The 18297-nt window shown below is 36.8% G+C and overlaps 1 protein-coding gene and 1 long non-coding RNA gene across 3 annotated transcripts in view; one reads left to right on the forward strand and one right to left on the reverse strand.

The window, feature by feature from the left end:
- The window catches only part of HMCN1 (hemicentin 1), a 253333-nt gene that overhangs the window by 213209 nt on the left and 21827 nt on the right, over positions 1-18297 (reverse strand). For both annotated transcript variants that reach the window (XM_087930424.1, XM_026703203.2), the window contains exon 2: positions 9502-9572. In XM_087930424.1, coding sequence (XP_087786550.1) covers positions 9502-9572 — 71 coding nt within the window. The remainder of the gene's footprint in view (positions 1-9501; positions 9573-18297) is intronic.
- The window catches only part of LOC148126217 (uncharacterized), a 37295-nt gene that overhangs the window by 2635 nt on the left and 16363 nt on the right, over positions 1-18297 (forward strand). Inside the window, exon 2 of the long non-coding RNA XR_015742995.1 lies at positions 11214-11341. This is a non-coding gene — a long non-coding RNA (uncharacterized LOC148126217). The remainder of the gene's footprint in view (positions 1-11213; positions 11342-18297) is intronic.

Below are 18297 nucleotides of genomic sequence, written 5' to 3' on the forward strand. Positions count from 1 at the left end.
TGCTTTTATCTTTCTTGGTGACTTCAATCTACCTAACATTAACTGGACCATAAACGAATGTAAAACTGAACCCATACATGCAACCTTCTATAATGCTGTAAGAAACCTGGGACTGGAACAACTAGTAACCAACAATACTAGACTTAGCAACTGCCTCAATCTCATCTTCTGCAATAGTTTAAATTCAATTTACAGAATACAAATTAAAGAACACTTTTCCAACAGTGATTGACTTTCGTCTCAACATACGCCCACACAAAAATCAACAAAAAGATGTGATCCCCAATTATAATTTCAAAAAAGCCAACTATGAACTTATAGATAATGATCTGTCATCCCTTGATTGACAATTTCTATTCACTGGATGCAATACTGTTGAAGACCATTACAACATATTTTTACTTGAAGTCAAAAGAGTCATCAAACTATATGTACCAACAACAACTCCAAAAACCAGAAAAAACAGATTACCCATAAAAATAAGGAAGCTTCAATCCAAAAAAAAGATCACTTTGGCGGAAAAACAAATCTGGTCACATTGTCAACTTCAAAAACTGATACAAAATTTATGCCACCAGATAAAGACTGAATGCACCAATTATCACATTAAATGAGAAGAAAACCTACACACCAATTCCACCCGCACTTTTTACAATTTTGTAAACAACAAACTTAAAGACTCAAGGTCCATCCCACTCCTGATAGGACCTAATGGTAAAGACTTCAACGATGACACTATTAAAGCCAACCTCTTTAACACATTTTTTGGCTCAGTATTTGTAAACAGCAATGGATCATGCCCAGTATTTCCTAGTCAAACCACAGACAACTACAATGATCTAATACATATCGATTTTACAGAAAACAATGTTGAAAAAGCATTATGCAATCTAAAACCATCTCTATCTATTGGACCAGATGGAATATGTGCCTACTGCTTAAAAAAGCTATCCACTGCCATAGCTGAAACTCTAAGCATAATCTTTGAAAAATCTTTCAGGACCAGCTCCTTGCCAAAACTATGATCACAAGCCACGATCATCCCCATATTCAAAAAGGGAGACCCCAGCTTTTGTTTATTTGTGTAAAAAGAAGTTTTATGTATTTATGTTTTGTGGTTTGTTTGTCTATGTCTAAATTAATCCAATTTTAGAAGAATGTAAGAAGAACATTGGAAGAGAATAATGAAACTGTAAATAAGGCAGATGGATATAAAGAATATATATAATCTAAGGCAAAAGAAATATAATTGAATAGTAGAACGAAAGGGAGAAATAAAGAGAAGTTGGGATAAGATATGAAGTTGAATAGATAAGATAAATATATAATATTAAATTGTGTTTGTATGGAAATGTGATTACTTGGAATTATTCTGTCTTTAAATAAGATGTTTTATTGGTTTTTTTCAGAAAAGATGCTTTATGTTATTACATTCTACGTTTAGTTTGTTTATGTATTGTTTTTTTTAAAAAGTTAATAAAATTTGTTTTGTTTTTTAAAAGGGAGACCCCAGCCTAGTTGAAAATTGCAGACCAATCTCCTTATGCTGCATCACCTGTAAAGTCATGGAATCAATTATTAACTAATCCATTATCCTCCACTTAGAGACAAACAGCCTACTCTCCAATAAACAATTTGGTTTCAGGAAAAAACTATCATGTAATCTGCAACTCTTACACTGCAAAAACATATGGAATACACAACTTGATCAGGGCAAAGCAATAGTCGCAATCTACATAACTTCTGTAAAGCCTTTGATTCAGGGGTACATGACAAACTACTCCTAAAACTAAAATCTTATGGTATCTCTGGACAACTGCATAACTGGATAGAAGCATTCCTGTCAAATGGACAACAAATGGTCAAAATTGGGAGTGTCCTATCAAATTCTGTACCTATCAACAGTGGTGTCCCGCAAGGCAGTGTTCTAGAACCAACTCTCTTCATACTCTACATAAATGACCTCTGTGATCATATTAAGAGCAACTGTGTTCTCTTCACTGATGATGTAAAGCTATTCAACACCATAGACAATACTACTACCCTCCGAAAAGACCTCGATTACATATCAGAATGGTCAAACAAATGGCAACTTCAAATCTCAATGAATAAATGCTCTGTCTTACATACTGGCAAAAAAAATCAGAAAATAAAATACAGGCTGAATAGTCAAGACCTCGTTGATGATTCAAACTCTGTCAAGGATCTTGGAGTACTCATCTCTAATGATCTAAGTGCTAGAGCCCACATATCCAAAAAGGAATTAAGAGTTGTTAACCTAATCCTACGTAGCCTTTTCTATGGTAATATCACACTACTAACTAGAGCATACAAAAAATTTGCTAGACCAATACTCAAATACAGCTTATCACTCAGGAACCCACATTACGTATCTGATATTAACACAGTTGAGAAAGTCCAGAAATATTTCACAAGAAGAGTTCTCCCCTCCTCTACTTATTGTAGAATACCTTATGCCACCAGACTTGAAATTCTAGACCTAGAAAACCTTAAATTACGCCGTCTTCGGTCTGATCTAAGTATGGTATATAAAATCATACATTGCAATGTCCTACCTGTCAATGAATACTTCAGCTTCAACCATAACAACACAAGAGCACACAATAGATACAAACTCAAGGTTAACCGCACCAAATTTGACTGCAGAAAATACGACTTCAGCAACAGAGTGGTCAATGTTTGGAATACTCTACCTAACTCTGTAGTTTCTTCCCCAAACCCCCAAAACTTTAACCTTAGACTGTCTACTATTGACCTCACCCCTTTCCTAAGAGGTCTGTGGGGGGCGTGTATAAGCACACCAACGTGCCTACCATCCCTGTCCTATTGTTTCTTTTATTTTTCTTATATGTAACCATTTCATGTATTCATAACTATGTATATACTTATACCTATTATCTTGTAAGCAATTGACAAATCAAATAAATAAATAAATCTAAGGCATGCCAAAGTTTCTCTCTAGGGTGAGATGGATTTGGACAAAAAGTTTGTAAAACGAGCCCTATGAAAACGGGAATTGACTTTTGGTATAAAGTTTGGATCCTATCATAAAACAACTCGATTGGTGTGAAAAATACAGATATCAGGTCTTATTGACAGCTGCAAGCTCAGATATCCTTCTGGCAGACATAATTGCCACTAGAAAAATTACTTTATACGATAAGTGCTGTAGGCTGACAGTTCTCCAAGGCTCAAAAGGTGAAAGTGTAAGGGCTTGCAGTACCTTGGTAAGGTCCCATGATGGCAATCTATGAATGTCCCCTGGCCTTAAATATGCTGCCCCTTTTAAGAAAACGCTGAATTAAAGGCTTTTGTGACAATAAATTTGAACTTGTACTTGAAGGTACCAGTGAGAGTGCTGCAACCTATCTACGGAGAGTAGCTGGGGCAAGACCCTTGTCCAATCCTTACTGTAAAAATTCTAAAACCTGGGAGATCAAAGCCTCTCCAGGATCTGAACCCTTATCCTTGAACCTATTACAGAAAACTCTCCAAGTAATCTCAAAATCCTAATAGTGGATTGTCTTCTATCTGCCTGTATAGCGTTAATAACCTGTGTGGAAAGATCCACCTTTTTTAACAGTCTCCTCTCAAGTGCCAGGCAGCCAAGTGAAGCCATTGAGGCTCTGGATGTTGAATTGACCCCTGGCTGAGAGACACCCTTTCGGGAAGAATCCTCCATGGACATGATACTGACAAACTGACCAAGTCTGCAAACAAGGCCTCCTGGGCCAAGATGGTGCCACAAGGAGAATCTCCGCTTTCTGCTGAAAGGTCTTCCTGATGACTGCTGAGATGAGGGGTAATATAAGGAAGGCATAAGGGAGTCCCTTTGATCACTGACAGTGAAGGGCATTGACTCCCTCCGCTCCCCTGGAGAAGAAAACAAGCCAGTTGATGATTCGACTCAGATGCTAACAGATCCAATATTGGGGTGACCAAATCTGTTGGAAATTTCTTGAAAAAGAAGCGCAAAGTCCACTCTGTCTGATCTATTGTAGATCTGCTTAGCCAATCTACCCTGACATTTTGTGTCCCTGAAATATGTTCAATTTTGATTGAGAGCAAATTTTTCTCTGCCCACCTGCAGAGACAGGAAGCTTATTTTGGAATGACTTTGACTGTGTTCCTCCCTGATGATTAATGTGTGCCTTAGTGGCCACATTGCCTGTTAGGATTAACACTTCTTGTCCCCTGTTTCTTGCCTCAAATTCCTTGAGAGCTAGGTGGACTACTCTTAATTTTAACCAACTGATATTATGCTTGATGTCATTAGAATTCCAAATGCCCTGTGCTACCTTGTCTCGACCCTGGGCCCCCCCTCCAAAGAGACCAGCATCGGTAGTTATTGTTGTAAACTCCCTGTCTTTAAAGGAGCATCCTTTATCTAATGCTGAAGAGGTCCACCAAAGCAAAGATGTTAACACCTTGGTTGACAATCTGACTCGGATGGGAGAGATACCTTTCATGGATCTCTGAAAAGGTAATAAGAACCACTACAATTCACAAGAATGCATTCGTGCCCATGGCACTATATCAACAAAAGATATCATTTTGCCTAGTAATTTTGACATTTGTGCTGGGGATGCCCTTCTTATGCAAAAGAAATGGGTTGCTACCGCTTTAATGTCCTTTCTTCTTTTTTGAGAGAGGAAAACTAAATCTAATTCAGTATCTATTATTGCCCCCCAATGTAAACATTTGGTAGATGGTTCAAACTGACTCTTTTCCTGATTAACCAAAAATCCATGAGATTGTAAGGTTTGTAGGGTGATGGTTAAGTCTCTAATAACTAACTCATGGGGGACTGATTGTATTAAGATATCGTCCAAGTAGGCCAGTATCCTAATTGGAACATTTCTAAGATGGGCTGTTACAGCCACCAGGATTTTGGTAAATGCCCTGGGTGCAGATGCCAACCCAAAGGGGAGTTGCTCTATACTGAAAATGTCGACCTGTGTAACAAATTCTTAAATACTTGCGGTGGTCAGATAAGATTGGAATATGCAAATACTCTTTGGTAAGGCCAATTGAAACTAAATAGACCCCATGTCTCACTTTCTTCAAAATAGATTGAAGCATGTGCATCTTGAACCTACGATAAATAATAAAAGAGTTTAGTCTTTTCAGGTTTAAAATAGCCCTTCATCTCCCTGATGATTTTGGAACAAGAAATAACATAGAGTAGAAGCCTTGGCCCTGTTGCTTCTCTGGGACTGCTTCCACAGCTTGGATTGTTAGGAGGTGCTGAATTGCCTCCTCCATCTATCTCCTTTTGTGTATGTTTGAAGATACCGGACACCTGATAAAAACTCTCAGGGGCCTGGCTCAAAATTCAAGTGCCAGACCTTTCCTTGTTGTCTGTCTAAGCCAAAGATCTGAGGTTGGTCTGCAAAATGTTGTAATCTTCCACCAACAGGAGTTTTCAAGTGCCTATTTGTATTTTCAGAACCGTCTGTTTGATGAACCACGGAATGACTGTTTGGTCTGTGGTTGAGATCTTGTTGTAGTTGTTCCCTTGAGCCTGTTGAAAATGTAACCTCTGGCCAAAGTTTGCTTGATTTCTTTGGCTGGTAGACGTTTATCCTGTGATTCGATAAGAACAGGATCTAAGGGTGCCCCAAATAGCTTTCCACCTTTGTATGGTGCGGATGCCAGCTTCCATTTCTTCTTGGTGTCAGCCTGCCAATACCTGAGCCAGATTAACCTGCGTGAAGCAACCGCCGAAAAACATGGCCCATGAGGTAAATTTGACAGAGTTCAAAGCTTCATCTGCCATATATTCTGATGCAGCTATAACTTTGTTAAAGTCTAAGTGGGCTCTTATATTATCTGTTGGAACCTGCTGCTGCATTTGTCTTAGCCATATCACAGCTTTTTGTTGCGATCAGATGTGAAGACATTGTGTTGGAAGATTCCTCCATAATGTCTATAACTGACTGTAACATTACTTTGACCATATCAAATAAAAATAGAAACAACAATTAATTGTAATACATCTTATTAAATTATTTAAGAAAATCTTTTTCTGAGACTTTGACCCTCAGGACAGGGTTTCACCAATTTCAAGACAATTAAATAGCTCAAAAACCAGAATCTTTCAAGGTTAACTGTCTATAAGCAGTATAGCTCTAGTCATGAGGCACTCAGCATACAAGGATAGAAAAGCTAAGGAAAAATATCTCTTGTTTATTGCCTTTTTTCTGAGGCTTTGCCTCTCAGGACAGAATTCCGCCAATTTGATGACAATTAAATAGCCCAATAACCAGAATCTTTCAAGGTTAACTGTCTATGAGAGGTATAGATTGGGTCCTGAGGCATACTAGAGCTGGCTAGAAAATGGCTGCTTCTACAAAATGGCACTGCCGCCAATTTAATCTGTCACCACATTGATTTTACCTTTGCTGGAACTTGGTTGCGGCTAACACAGCAGCTCTGCTTAGACTTGGGCCCCCTTATTTGGGCAGGCTGTCTGACAGGCTTTTCGAATAAAGGTGCCATCTGTGCTCGGACTGCTTAGCCCTCCCTTATACGGGCAGGCTGCTCAACCAGCAAAAGGTGCCTCTTCAATGCCCCCAAAACCCTATTCCAGGTTTTTGGGAGCAATCTCTGCAAACTCTGGACTGTGGAAGTCTATTTGCTTGAAAAAGCCTATGGAATAGAGACTTGTGATCATAATAAGCATCAAGGCTTTTGAAAAGCCTAAGGTGCTATTAGTCCCTTAAGGACTGTTATGTGGTTAGTCCACAATAACAAATCTAAATTAAAAATACTACAAACACCCCTCTATGGATAAAGTATAGAGGAGCAAGATTAAAAATGTCTATCTCTGCCAAGACTGAATAGAAGAACTGGAGATGGTGGTGCGGAAGAGGTGTGTGTTCAGTTTTTCCATTCAGTCTATAGCCGAACAGAGCTGAATACATCCCATGCATGGATCCTGTCGAAATCGTTCTAGAGAAGCTTGCTTCTTTACAAATGCAATACACCAATTAAATACACGACTCATGTATTCAATCCCATGATGGGCTTATGAACTGGACAGACAAAAAATGTGTTACAAAGAGAAGAGGCAGGAATACAAAATAACTTCAAGATATGTTTGGCAACGACAATCAGCTGTGATTCTTAAATGAATCTTCCATTTAATGTTTCTGTAGTTGAATGCTCCCCCGAAAAAAATGCCTATAGTACATATATTCTCATCATGTGCTTTCAGAAGCTGTGGTTAGAATAATACTTTTTTCATCTAAATCCAACGAAGTAATTCCAGTGGTCCCCCTTCCTTTCTTAACGGAATGATTTCTTAGTCCTCAGCAAAGGAATTGAATTTAGAAGTACATTCCAGAAATTTAACACAATGATTTACCTTGACTGATTTTGTTTAACTTTTCCCTTTCTTGTTTAGTGTTCCAAAATACAGAATTTTCATATTAGAATGTCAGAATGCACAAAAATGAATACTATATTTCTATCTTACATGATATAGTGTATCTCAGTACATTAACAGCTTCAAAGCAGATTCTCTGCCTGACTTCCTTTGATTATGGGAGAAGAACTCCAATACATCAAGAAAGGACCAGATTGTAATTGTATAAAATAGATTTAACTCAGAGATGGAGTGTTGAGATACCAGACTTCTCTGGTCTTGATTCTACATTTGCAATTCGGTCAACATATTCAATGCTCTCAAATGACTCAAAGGTGCCAGACTGGAGGATAGGATTATTAATGTGCCCACTGTGAATATACTTTAAAATAGCTTCCTTGTGTTTAACAATTTTCTACCACAACATAATTATATTGTTTCTGCCTCTTTTATTTTTATTTTTGCCAGGAATATATAGGACATATCCCGAAATAACCCCACTCAATTGGGCTGCAGTGAACTTTATTTGAAAACCTCCTTTGGAAAAAAAATGTTCCACTACTTCAGTACATTATTCATTTGATATTAAATTATGACACTAATTCTTTGCTCTCCTAACTAATGAAAAACATACATTTTTCCTTTCCCTGCAACATAAATATGTCTCATTGCTGTAAAGCTATAATTATACCTTTTTCTTTTATTAAGTCACATTTTTCTTTTGTTCTCCTTCCCATTCCGTAGTATGCATGTATCTTGGACACATAAGATGTCCTTCCAGAGCCACACAAACAACTATTTTAGCAAACAATTTCCTATGTTTAATCTTTCATTTTAAAAATTATGATATTTTAAGCGATGGATCAGTTGGGACAATCCAGAAGATTCTGAAGAAAGAAGATGCAAAATCATTTGCATTATCTGTGGAACCTTCAACCTTTGGATACTGCCCTACATCTGAGTCCTTCATTGTAGCAACTCATATTAAAACAATCAAAGAGCTTGAGGGCTGAAACCACTGTTTATAATAGGGTTCTCCAAACATGGAAACTTTAAGATTTATGGACTTCAATTCCCAGACTGATGAACTCTGGGAGTAGAAGTCCACAAGTTTTAAAACTGCCAAGTTTGGAGACCCCTAATTTAGAATGCCCTTTCCTAATCACTAGTGTGGTGGAGATTATAAAACCTGTAGAATTCTAAAGGTTGGGGAAGGCAACTTCAGAGATCAGCTGGTGGATGGAAATAAACTTTTTTTTTCTTTTGTCTCTCATCAAGTTAATGAAAGCCATGTAGAAATTAATAGGTACCTAAGACTTGTTTCCTACCCATTACTTTGTTAGGAGGAAATTTGATTAAGTTCAGCTTCCCCTTTTACCACACAAAAAAACCCATCTATTAATTGATTTATTCTGTGGGTAGTTCTCCCATCCAATAATGCCTTTTCACAATGCTATTTATTCCAACTGTTAAGAGGATGCTTTAAGCATTTAAAACTCATCGTTTCAGTAATGGTTACAACTCTGAAGATACTATTCTCTTTGGATTGTATGACATGAAATTTAAACCAACTCTTCTCAACTCAAATCTTCCCTCAGATCATGTATCATACTCTAGACACGTTGGACTTCAATCCCCATCAACTGTAGTCAGCATCCAGAGAGATCAAGTTGAATGAGGTTATCTTTATGTTCATTATGCAGATTTATCTAGTTCAATTGATGTTTTGTTTTAGAATCAAATCTCAAAATTGAGGTGCATGGAACTTTCTAACCAGCCACAATATATGAATTAACCCAGATAATTAAGTAACTTCCTATGTTATGCTAGAAAAAATAATAAAATGGAGAGTGTTACTGCAAGCAGCTTTACATTTAAAAATTAATTGTACTAATTTGGAATGTAGATGTAGATAGTAAGTCACCTTTTAGATAGCTGTGGCACAGAACACTCCTGCATGTATTCCCTGAAGTTTAGCTTGATACATGCATGAGTTTTTCTTCTAATACAATTAAGCTTATACAGTTACCCTCCCATGCAGGCTGATAGAGGACAATCTGATATTTCACTCCCTCTGTGAAACTGTGAAATTAAAGGAATAGTCCACTCACCTGAACATATAGTTCTCTGAGTTCATATTGAAATTTCTTAGGATCTGTGGTAATGGTTACAGGACCAATTTCTGAAAGGAAAACAAGGAATTCGAGGGAAAGTTAAAAGAGGTTTAATAGCTGCAAAAGCTGATACACACAAACATACCCCCCCCACACACACACACATATACACACACAGACAAAATGCATACTCTTTATTATGATAAGTGAACAGTGCAAAACTTTATATTTTATATGTATATATGTAAGATAAAAAGTTATAGTCTCCAAATTATAAAACCTATTGAGCTGATCTAGTGAACTAATCCTATGATACCTATTATCTGTAAAATGTATCTACTTTACTGTCTGTTAATTCTTGCTTAGGTGCATGAGTCTTTCAGTAAGAAAAAAGTAAAATGAAAAGTAATTTTATAACATACAATAATGAATTGGGATAAAATCCAGAATTTTGCCTACTAACCCTGCTGAATCACTTAAATGCTATAATTGCAGATTGCTTCTTCATGAAATTTGGTCTTGATTGGTCAATTCCATTTATTTTATTTTTTATTTATTTTTATTTGTCAATTGCTTACAAGATAATAGGTATAAGTAAAAACATCGTTATGAATACATGGATACATATAAGAAAAATTTAAAAATACATCAAAGAAAAAATAGGACAGGGACAGTAGACACGTTGGTGCGCTTATGCATGCCCCCTACAGACCTCTTAGGAAAGGGGTGAGGTCAATAGTAGACAGTCTAAGGTTAAAGTTTTTGAGATTTGGGGGAAAAAAACCATAGAGTCAGGTAGAGTATTCCAGACATTGACCACTCTGTTGCTGAAGTCATATTTCCTGCAATTAAGTTTGGTGCGATTAACCTTGAGTTTGTATCTATTGTTTGCTCTTGTGCTGTTATGGTTGAAGCCGAAGTATTCATTGACAGGTAGGACATTACAATGTATGATTTTATATACTATACTTAGATAGGACCGAAGGCGGCATAGTTCTAGGTTTTCTAGGTCTAGAATTTCAAATTCAACAACGAGTAGAGGAGTGGAGAACTCTTCTTGTGAAATATTTCTGGACTTTCTCAATTGTGTTAATATCAGATACGTAATGTGGGTTCCAGACTGATGAGTTGTATTCAAGTATTGGTCTAGCAAATGTTTTGTATGCTCTAGTTAGTAGTGTAATATTACCATAGAAAAAGCTACGTAAGATTAGGTTAACAACTCTTAACACCTTTTTGGCTATGTAGTTACAGTGGGCTCTAGCACTCAGGTCATTTGCGATGAGTACTCCAAGATCCTTGACAGAGTTTGGATCATCAACAAGGTCTTGACTATTCAGCCTGTATTTTATTTTCTGATTTTACAATTCTACATAATCCCACAACAGTGAGAAAATATGTACAAGGAGTACAATAGTGTTTTTTTAATATTCTTTTATTTTACAATGCCAAATTCTCAAACAGCAAAATGCCATTCACTAAAAATCACTTATTTTATTTATAAGTATTTATCAGATCATGATGATCTAATAAAGAATGGGCAAAGATCTCATCAGGTCATGTGTTCTGAAAAAGTGTGCAGCTAAATAAGGATCAGTAGGACATCTGCTAACTCAGACAAACAAATATTGATAGTAATTAAATTTGGATAAAAGGAATCTAATTATTTTGAAAGAAGTATTCTATGTGTATTTTGTTGTTTTTGAAAGCTCTCTAGATACTGTGAAACACCATTAGCCTTAGTCATCATGGCCAGGAAAGAAGAATGATGGAAAATGAAGTTCAACAACAACATCTGGAGAAACACAACATTGTCTTCCTTGTGTTAGAGTACAGTGTAAAGTAAAGGACTTCTCTTACTATTCTATAGCAACATAATTTAAGGATATCCTAAGAATCTATGGCGTTTCTCCCATGATTGCAATATCTATTTTGAATTATTAAATAAAATCAGCCAGAGGATTCAATAAAATAGAAATAATAATGCAGCTTTACCTACATTTTTATGTTCTAATGCCAATAAAAATTTAAACAAGTTTTGGGAAGTATGGGGATAAATACAAAATACAAAGACAAAAAAAAACCTAACAAAAGTTTTACAAACTCAGAGGTCTTTTACTACAGACAATAAACAGCTCATATTTATATAGAAGATCTACCTCCTGCAGATCCTAAATCTCCATATCAGTGGTGGGATTAAACAAAAATTACTAACCGTTCTGTGGGCTGGCAAGGGAAGAATACTAAAATCTCCAGTCAGTGGTGGTATTTGCTGGTTCTCCGAACTACTCAAAATTTCCACTACCAGTTCTCCAGAACTGATCAGAACCTGCTGAATACCATCTCTGCTCCATATCCATACATCAGCACCAGAGTTTAAATAATGATCTATTTTCTCTAATCCTTTCAAATCAACAGATTTTGGGCCATCTTGAGATGGGAATTCTCTGTTCACTCTTTAGATAACTTTTTAGCCTGGTTCAAGCATTCTGAACACCTTGCAGATACAACTTTTTATATTATGTTTCATTTCCATTTTTTGAGGGCTCCAAAAAGTAAGCTATCCTATTAATGCTTTATACATCATCTTAAATATGTATTTCAGACAAAATAGGGGATTTCCTCCTTTGAAATATATCCATGTTTAACTTTTTTTTTAATTGGCACCAGATCTTCTGTTCTTGGAGTTGATGTCCCTCACAATTAGGTTGATTGTTCTTTCTCATCATGTTTTCTCTTCTTATTGCGTACAAACAATGACTGATAGCTCTTAAGAGAGCAGGTTTAGTAATGAAGAATGAAGTGTGTCTCATGAATTACAAATCCTAGTTTAATTACTAAAGCAACACGTTTTTGTTAAAAAGAAGCCCCTGGGCCAGAAACTTACTGTACAGAATATGTGTTCTTCTGTTACAACACTGCTGTTTTGTTTGGCTCCAGGAAATCTCACCAGTTTTGGACATATAGTGCAATAGATTTTTATAAACATTCGTAAGAACAACATACAATCTAGCCTTATTTCTTGTTCATCATAACATGGTTGAGCCTGGGGCTGAGACAATCTAGATTTCTGAGTCCTGGGAAAATAGCCACACACACCCCAACACACCACTCATTCTTGGACCTAGATATAGAATCAGATAATTCAATTACTAAATTCCTACAAAGAATGGTGGGGGAGGGAAGACAATGAGAAAGAAAGAATGAGAGAGTGTTTGCAATTGAAACTACTTTGACCTGCTCTGTTTAATCATCTTATGCTTACTGTCATATACATTTTTTAAAATGCCAGTGAAAAACCAAAGAGTAGCTTGTACTAAAACATAGAACATAGCCCCCTTCATGTCTGCAATGATATTGTCCCCTGGGACAGTACCCTAACAGTGCTATTGAGCTAAGCAAGAAGCTAGATCTAGAATGGGCTTGCTTTTTAATGTGAAACACTTTACAAAATTAACAGTGCAGACTGATTGATTGAATGTATGGAGTGAGTAGTTAGTTATGAAGAAAATAATGTTGGTCAACATATCAATGTATATTTAGGCTAAAGTCACTTATCCCAGATAAAAGTTTTATTGTGCTTCCTCCTTGCCTCAAAGAAGAAGAGAGATTCAAACATAATGTTTCTTTATTTTCCCCATCTTTTCATACATTTTTGTCTTAACTCAACAAACATGTGCAAAGGAGAGGAAAAAAGGTACACAATGCTTGCTGTCTATAAGCACTGGGGCTGTTGGACCTAAAAGCAATATACATCTCTAGCTCAAAACTTTCATTCTGTACCAGGTCCAGTATACTGCCTATACAGGATGCCTCATTTTACTACTGCCTGCACAATAGAAAATAATTAAAAACAACAGTAATAACAAATCAATTCTGCTATAGTTTGAAGTCAAAAACTTCATACCAATTTATCCAGCAACTCTGTGATTCGATTGCTATGCAAAATAAATAAATATCAAATGATCCCAATTAATTTTGAGACTTTTAAAACTTTTTAAATGCTAAAGGCATTATACATTCAATATTTTTTCTGTTATAATGTATTATTGAATATGACCTAGTTGCCCTAAACTGGAAAACCACAAAACTTGAACTTAACACAACCAAGATGTTGTTTAGACTGATCTCTAAGCAACTGACCAAACACTACTACATTTCTACATAAAACTGACTGCTAAGAGATTTGACAGGCCATAAGAATATTTCTACTTCCTACTTCAAAAATAAACTGGAAATCAACCCCTTTCTCTGAGAAATAAACAGGAAATTGACTCAATAAATAAATCTTGATGTTAGTAGACATCAAGTATCTCAAAACATTTTGAAAACAATGTATCTCATTTGGACAAAGAGTTTAAAGCAATTATCCTGATCTTTTTTTAAAAAAATCTATTGGTATACAGTATGCACGTGTTCAATTCACAAATATTGATGAGACAAATATACACAAAAGATGGTTAATGACAATTACAAAGCACGGCATCAGATAATATCCATATTAAGTGGATGGACTCTAAGAAAATAATAGTGGAACTCTTTAGAACCCATTTATGCAAGGAAATATTGAGTCAATTGAACAATTAAAAAGGAAAGCTACAGCAAACTCTAGACAATTACATTACCAATTCCTCATATCAAATTCACACAGAAGACAAAAGTAAAAAGTGGGAAAGAAAACACCAATCTGCTGATTAATAATTTATTAAATTTTCATGCTTTCTGACTCTCAACAACTCTGTAGAGCTTACGAATCTTGTGATTTTGTTATACAAAACTCCAGTTGTTGAGAGCAGTAAAGTAGGATTCCAGATTCAGATAGCAAGGCCGCTGATTCCAATTTATCTAGCTAATCTCCCAAATGGGAGAAGTTAAGGCAGCAGATCATATCTTGCTCATAGAGTAACTACATTTACTCAGTTTTGTTGAATTTTTTTACTGCTGTGTGACCAAGATGTGAAGTATAAAACTGCATATAAATCTCCATCTGATGAATAGATTCATCACAAACTGCATCCATCGACAGTATATAATATTTCAAAATGGAAATTTTCTAGTGAAATATCCTGCACATCCAACAAGCAGGCAAAAGATCTAACTATTTAGGTCAATTAACAACAAATATTAACATTTAATATGGTATGATGGCATGGTATGATGTGGGTCCATTGGAAAAAAAATGAAAACTGCTGACTGCAGTCTTGTGGTTCATGAGATGATTTATTTCCAAGAGATTGTTCCTATTTTTTTCCTCCAGGGTTACAGCTCTTCTGTCCTCAAATGAGGAAATCTGATGTCAGAAACCCTCTTTTGAGGCTACCCATGCCAAGAATCAAGTAGAGGAAAAAGGAGAGGGAGGGAAGGAGGGAGGGAGTTGTGCCAGAGGAACAATGATTCTGATAGATTCTAAATTCTCTTGACTCACTAACATGCCCACAAACTAGTCTGGAATCTACATCAATTTTGGAAGTTTTTCCTCCTGTTAGTTTCCAGGGAGCATAGCACAGTAGACATGGTGACTCCTTCATTTACCCCAAGAGTGCTGGGTATCCAAAGTTTTGAAACACTTTGGATCAAAAGGTAAAAATGTGTTGCCCAAGAGAGAAAGAAAGGTCTGCTTGATAGACGGCAGCCTGGCTGAGACTTACTTTGAAGGAATGGACATATAATGAAACATTTGGGTGTACCAATAGAAAACAATATTTGTAGCTCAGGGTTGAGCTGTGGGGTTCTTGGCACTCTCTGAGCTTGATGATATTTCACTACCAAAATAGGTAACACCATCAACCACCAAGCTCAGAGAGCACCAAGAACCCCGTATTTTGTTATGGTAGGTACTTTCATTTCTCAATGACATCAAAAATAAAGTCTATATTAATTTTCATATTTATTACTCATTTGCACCAAATGTAAACATTTACTGATAATTCCAGCTGTGTTCCATAACAGATCCTTTCAAGAAAACTTGATTATACATATATAACAAATTACATCCATCTTACTTTGAGCAAAAATCATTAAAATCCAGGATACTCCAAAAGATTGTATCCCAACAATGAGATATAGCCATTTTTCTGATTCAAGAGAATAAATCCTAATTGCAAATGTTAATATTAACAATAAAAGGTCAACAAATCTGGGTCAAGGACCTCCCATTAAAAAATACAAAACAACTACACCGTACTTCTTTGCCAGAGCTCTAAAAATAAAAACCTGAGAAGAGAGTTTTTCATGGCTTTCTGAAAGGCCATGAAGGTTGGGGGTTGACTATAACTTTGGGAGGAAGACTCATAGGGCAGGCACCATGACAGGTCCTTTGAAGTTGCAGACCTACCACTTCTGGGAAGGGAAAAAATGAAAAATGAAAATGAAAATTCTCCAGTATTAGTCAATCCAGTGATGGCATTCTTCAAGGCAGCTACAATATCACTACCTGGTATTTACTACTACTTGAACCCAATCACATATCAGTTCCCAGAAGACAAATGATAGGGGTCAGCATCCCAAAGACCCTATCCATTTCCTTGGAATAACCATATTGAATATGAGCCAGAAAATTGGCAAAACTATGCCCCAATTCTCTCTACAAGGCCAGCATGAATAGAGTCCAACTCCAAGCAGATCCAAGCCACTTTATCTGTCAGATGCTGAATATAATCCTTGTAGTGACCCTGCAGAGGATCCTTGGCCCTCCTCACCAAAAGAGCAGGGGTGGGATTCTACCGGTTTGGACTGGTTTGATAGAACCAGTTATGATTCTGTGCAGTTTGGAGAAGTGGCAAATCACACCTCTGATTATCCCTGCCCCTCCCCTCCGCACCCCTCCCACTCACTCCTTTTCACAGTTTCCTGCACTCCTGCACACACATGCTGGGGAGCTGATCTTCTGGTTTCTAGTGGTCCCCCACATGCACACACACACTCGGCACTTGGTGCCAAAAAGGTTCACCAACACTGCTTATAATAGGTGTATCACAAAAGCAGCCTTCTTCAGCCTTGTTAGTCTTGTTGAAAAGAGAGCAGCAATGTGAAAAATGCAGTTTATGCTGGCCTATTTTTCTACTGGCTCAAAGCTTGATAGGTAACACTTTGCTATGGCTGTCTGGAAGAGCACTTTCAGTGAATGGCCTTTCCGAGAGACAATATGCAATTATCAATCTCCCAGCAGTTGCCTGTCCTCTGCACAAAGGGCACACAGCTGCTACAATCTCTTTCTTTATTCCAGTATTATAATAATCCAATACTTGTTATTGAGGAATGTTACCAATTAGTCACATTAATCCCTAAATAAACTAACATGAGAATGTGAGAAGAATTCTCTACTCCAGCGCTGTTTTCCCACAGTAGCAATCAGATGCCAATGGAAAGTTCACAAGCAGGACAGGAAAGCAATAGCACGTAATCCTTGCAGAACATCCTATTATGTCTACTCTTGCTTGGTTTTTTTTTCTAAATAAGGCCCACGCATTGCAATGTTAACTGTAATGGAATATTTTTATCTTCCTAGTGATTTTGATTGATGCTCTTTTTGAGAAGCAGAGCTCTTTTCTAGAACTTAACAATGAAATCCGCAGTGTTGGCATCAATTCTTCAGATTCCTTCCTTGAAAAATATCCATTCACTGATATGTGCCTATCTTTTGCATCTAAAACATATGCAAATGCAGGCATGCACACCAGTGGTGGGATTCAAAAAAATTTTTTACTACCAGTTCTGTGGGCATGCCTTGGTGGACTTGGCTTGGTAGGCATGGAAGGGGAGAGATACTGTAAAATCTCCTTTCCCTCCCCACTCCTGGAGGAAAGTTACTTCAAAATCCCATTCCCTCCCCAACCCACTAACCTGCTTTCCAGCTCTGTTCTCCTGTGCAGGGCAACAAAAGAAGACTCAGCTGATCAGCTGGAACTCAGGAAGCAGAGAATAGATGGGGGTGGGGCCTGTCAGAGGTGGGATTTGCCAGTTCTCTGAACTACTCAAAATTTCCACTACCAGTTCTCCAGAACTGGTCAGAGCCTGCTGAATACTACCTCTAGTGCACGCCTGAACTTCATTCACTGATCTTTTCTGGCTTTTGATTATTTAATTTTATGCTGGTTGTTAATCTTAATGTTATTAGTAACATATTCCAAAAATGGAAAATTTAGTGAAATGTCTTCTACCTTTTTGTTCTCTATATTTGAATATTTGTCCTTTTTGTTCATTATCTTGAGAACCCCTTTAATTTGGTGATACTGTTTTGAATCTACTTCTATTGGTGTAACTTTAATATATACCAAGCATTCTAATATGATGTTCTGAGTTCTTCTATATTTCTATTAATCTCACAATTTTTTCTAACATTTGCTTTCTGGAAATTATATGTGACAATATTTGCCACTTTTGCTTGCATATAAATTAAACCTGAGAGTTCTGTGCTCATTGTTCCCAATCGCGTCAACATCTTGTATAAAGTTCTAAGAATCATTAAGTTCCCTTTATGTGCCTTCCAGATTTAACCATCACAACTTGCTATAAATGTGCTACAAATAAACAATTGAACAATAGCATTTTATTCCTACTGCAATAATAGAAAAAATATAACAGTACAGCTCTTCTTATGAAAAGTTCTCTCTGTGAAGTCTGCTCAAAGCGCATTTATGGTTAAACATCTTGTATAAAGTTCTAAGGCAGTGATGGCTAACCTTTTCATTGTCGTGTGCTGAAAGTGCATCATGTGCATGTGCCTGAACCCATAATGTAATGCACGCACGACTTCCCCTGCCCCTTGTGCATGCATGCATGAACCCCCATACA

Source organism: Pseudonaja textilis, chromosome 3 (assembly GCF_049901715.1).
Source record: "Pseudonaja textilis isolate UNSWEBS1 chromosome 3, rPseTex1.2, whole genome shotgun sequence".
Lineage (NCBI taxonomy): Eukaryota > Metazoa > Chordata > Lepidosauria > Squamata > Elapidae > Pseudonaja > Pseudonaja textilis.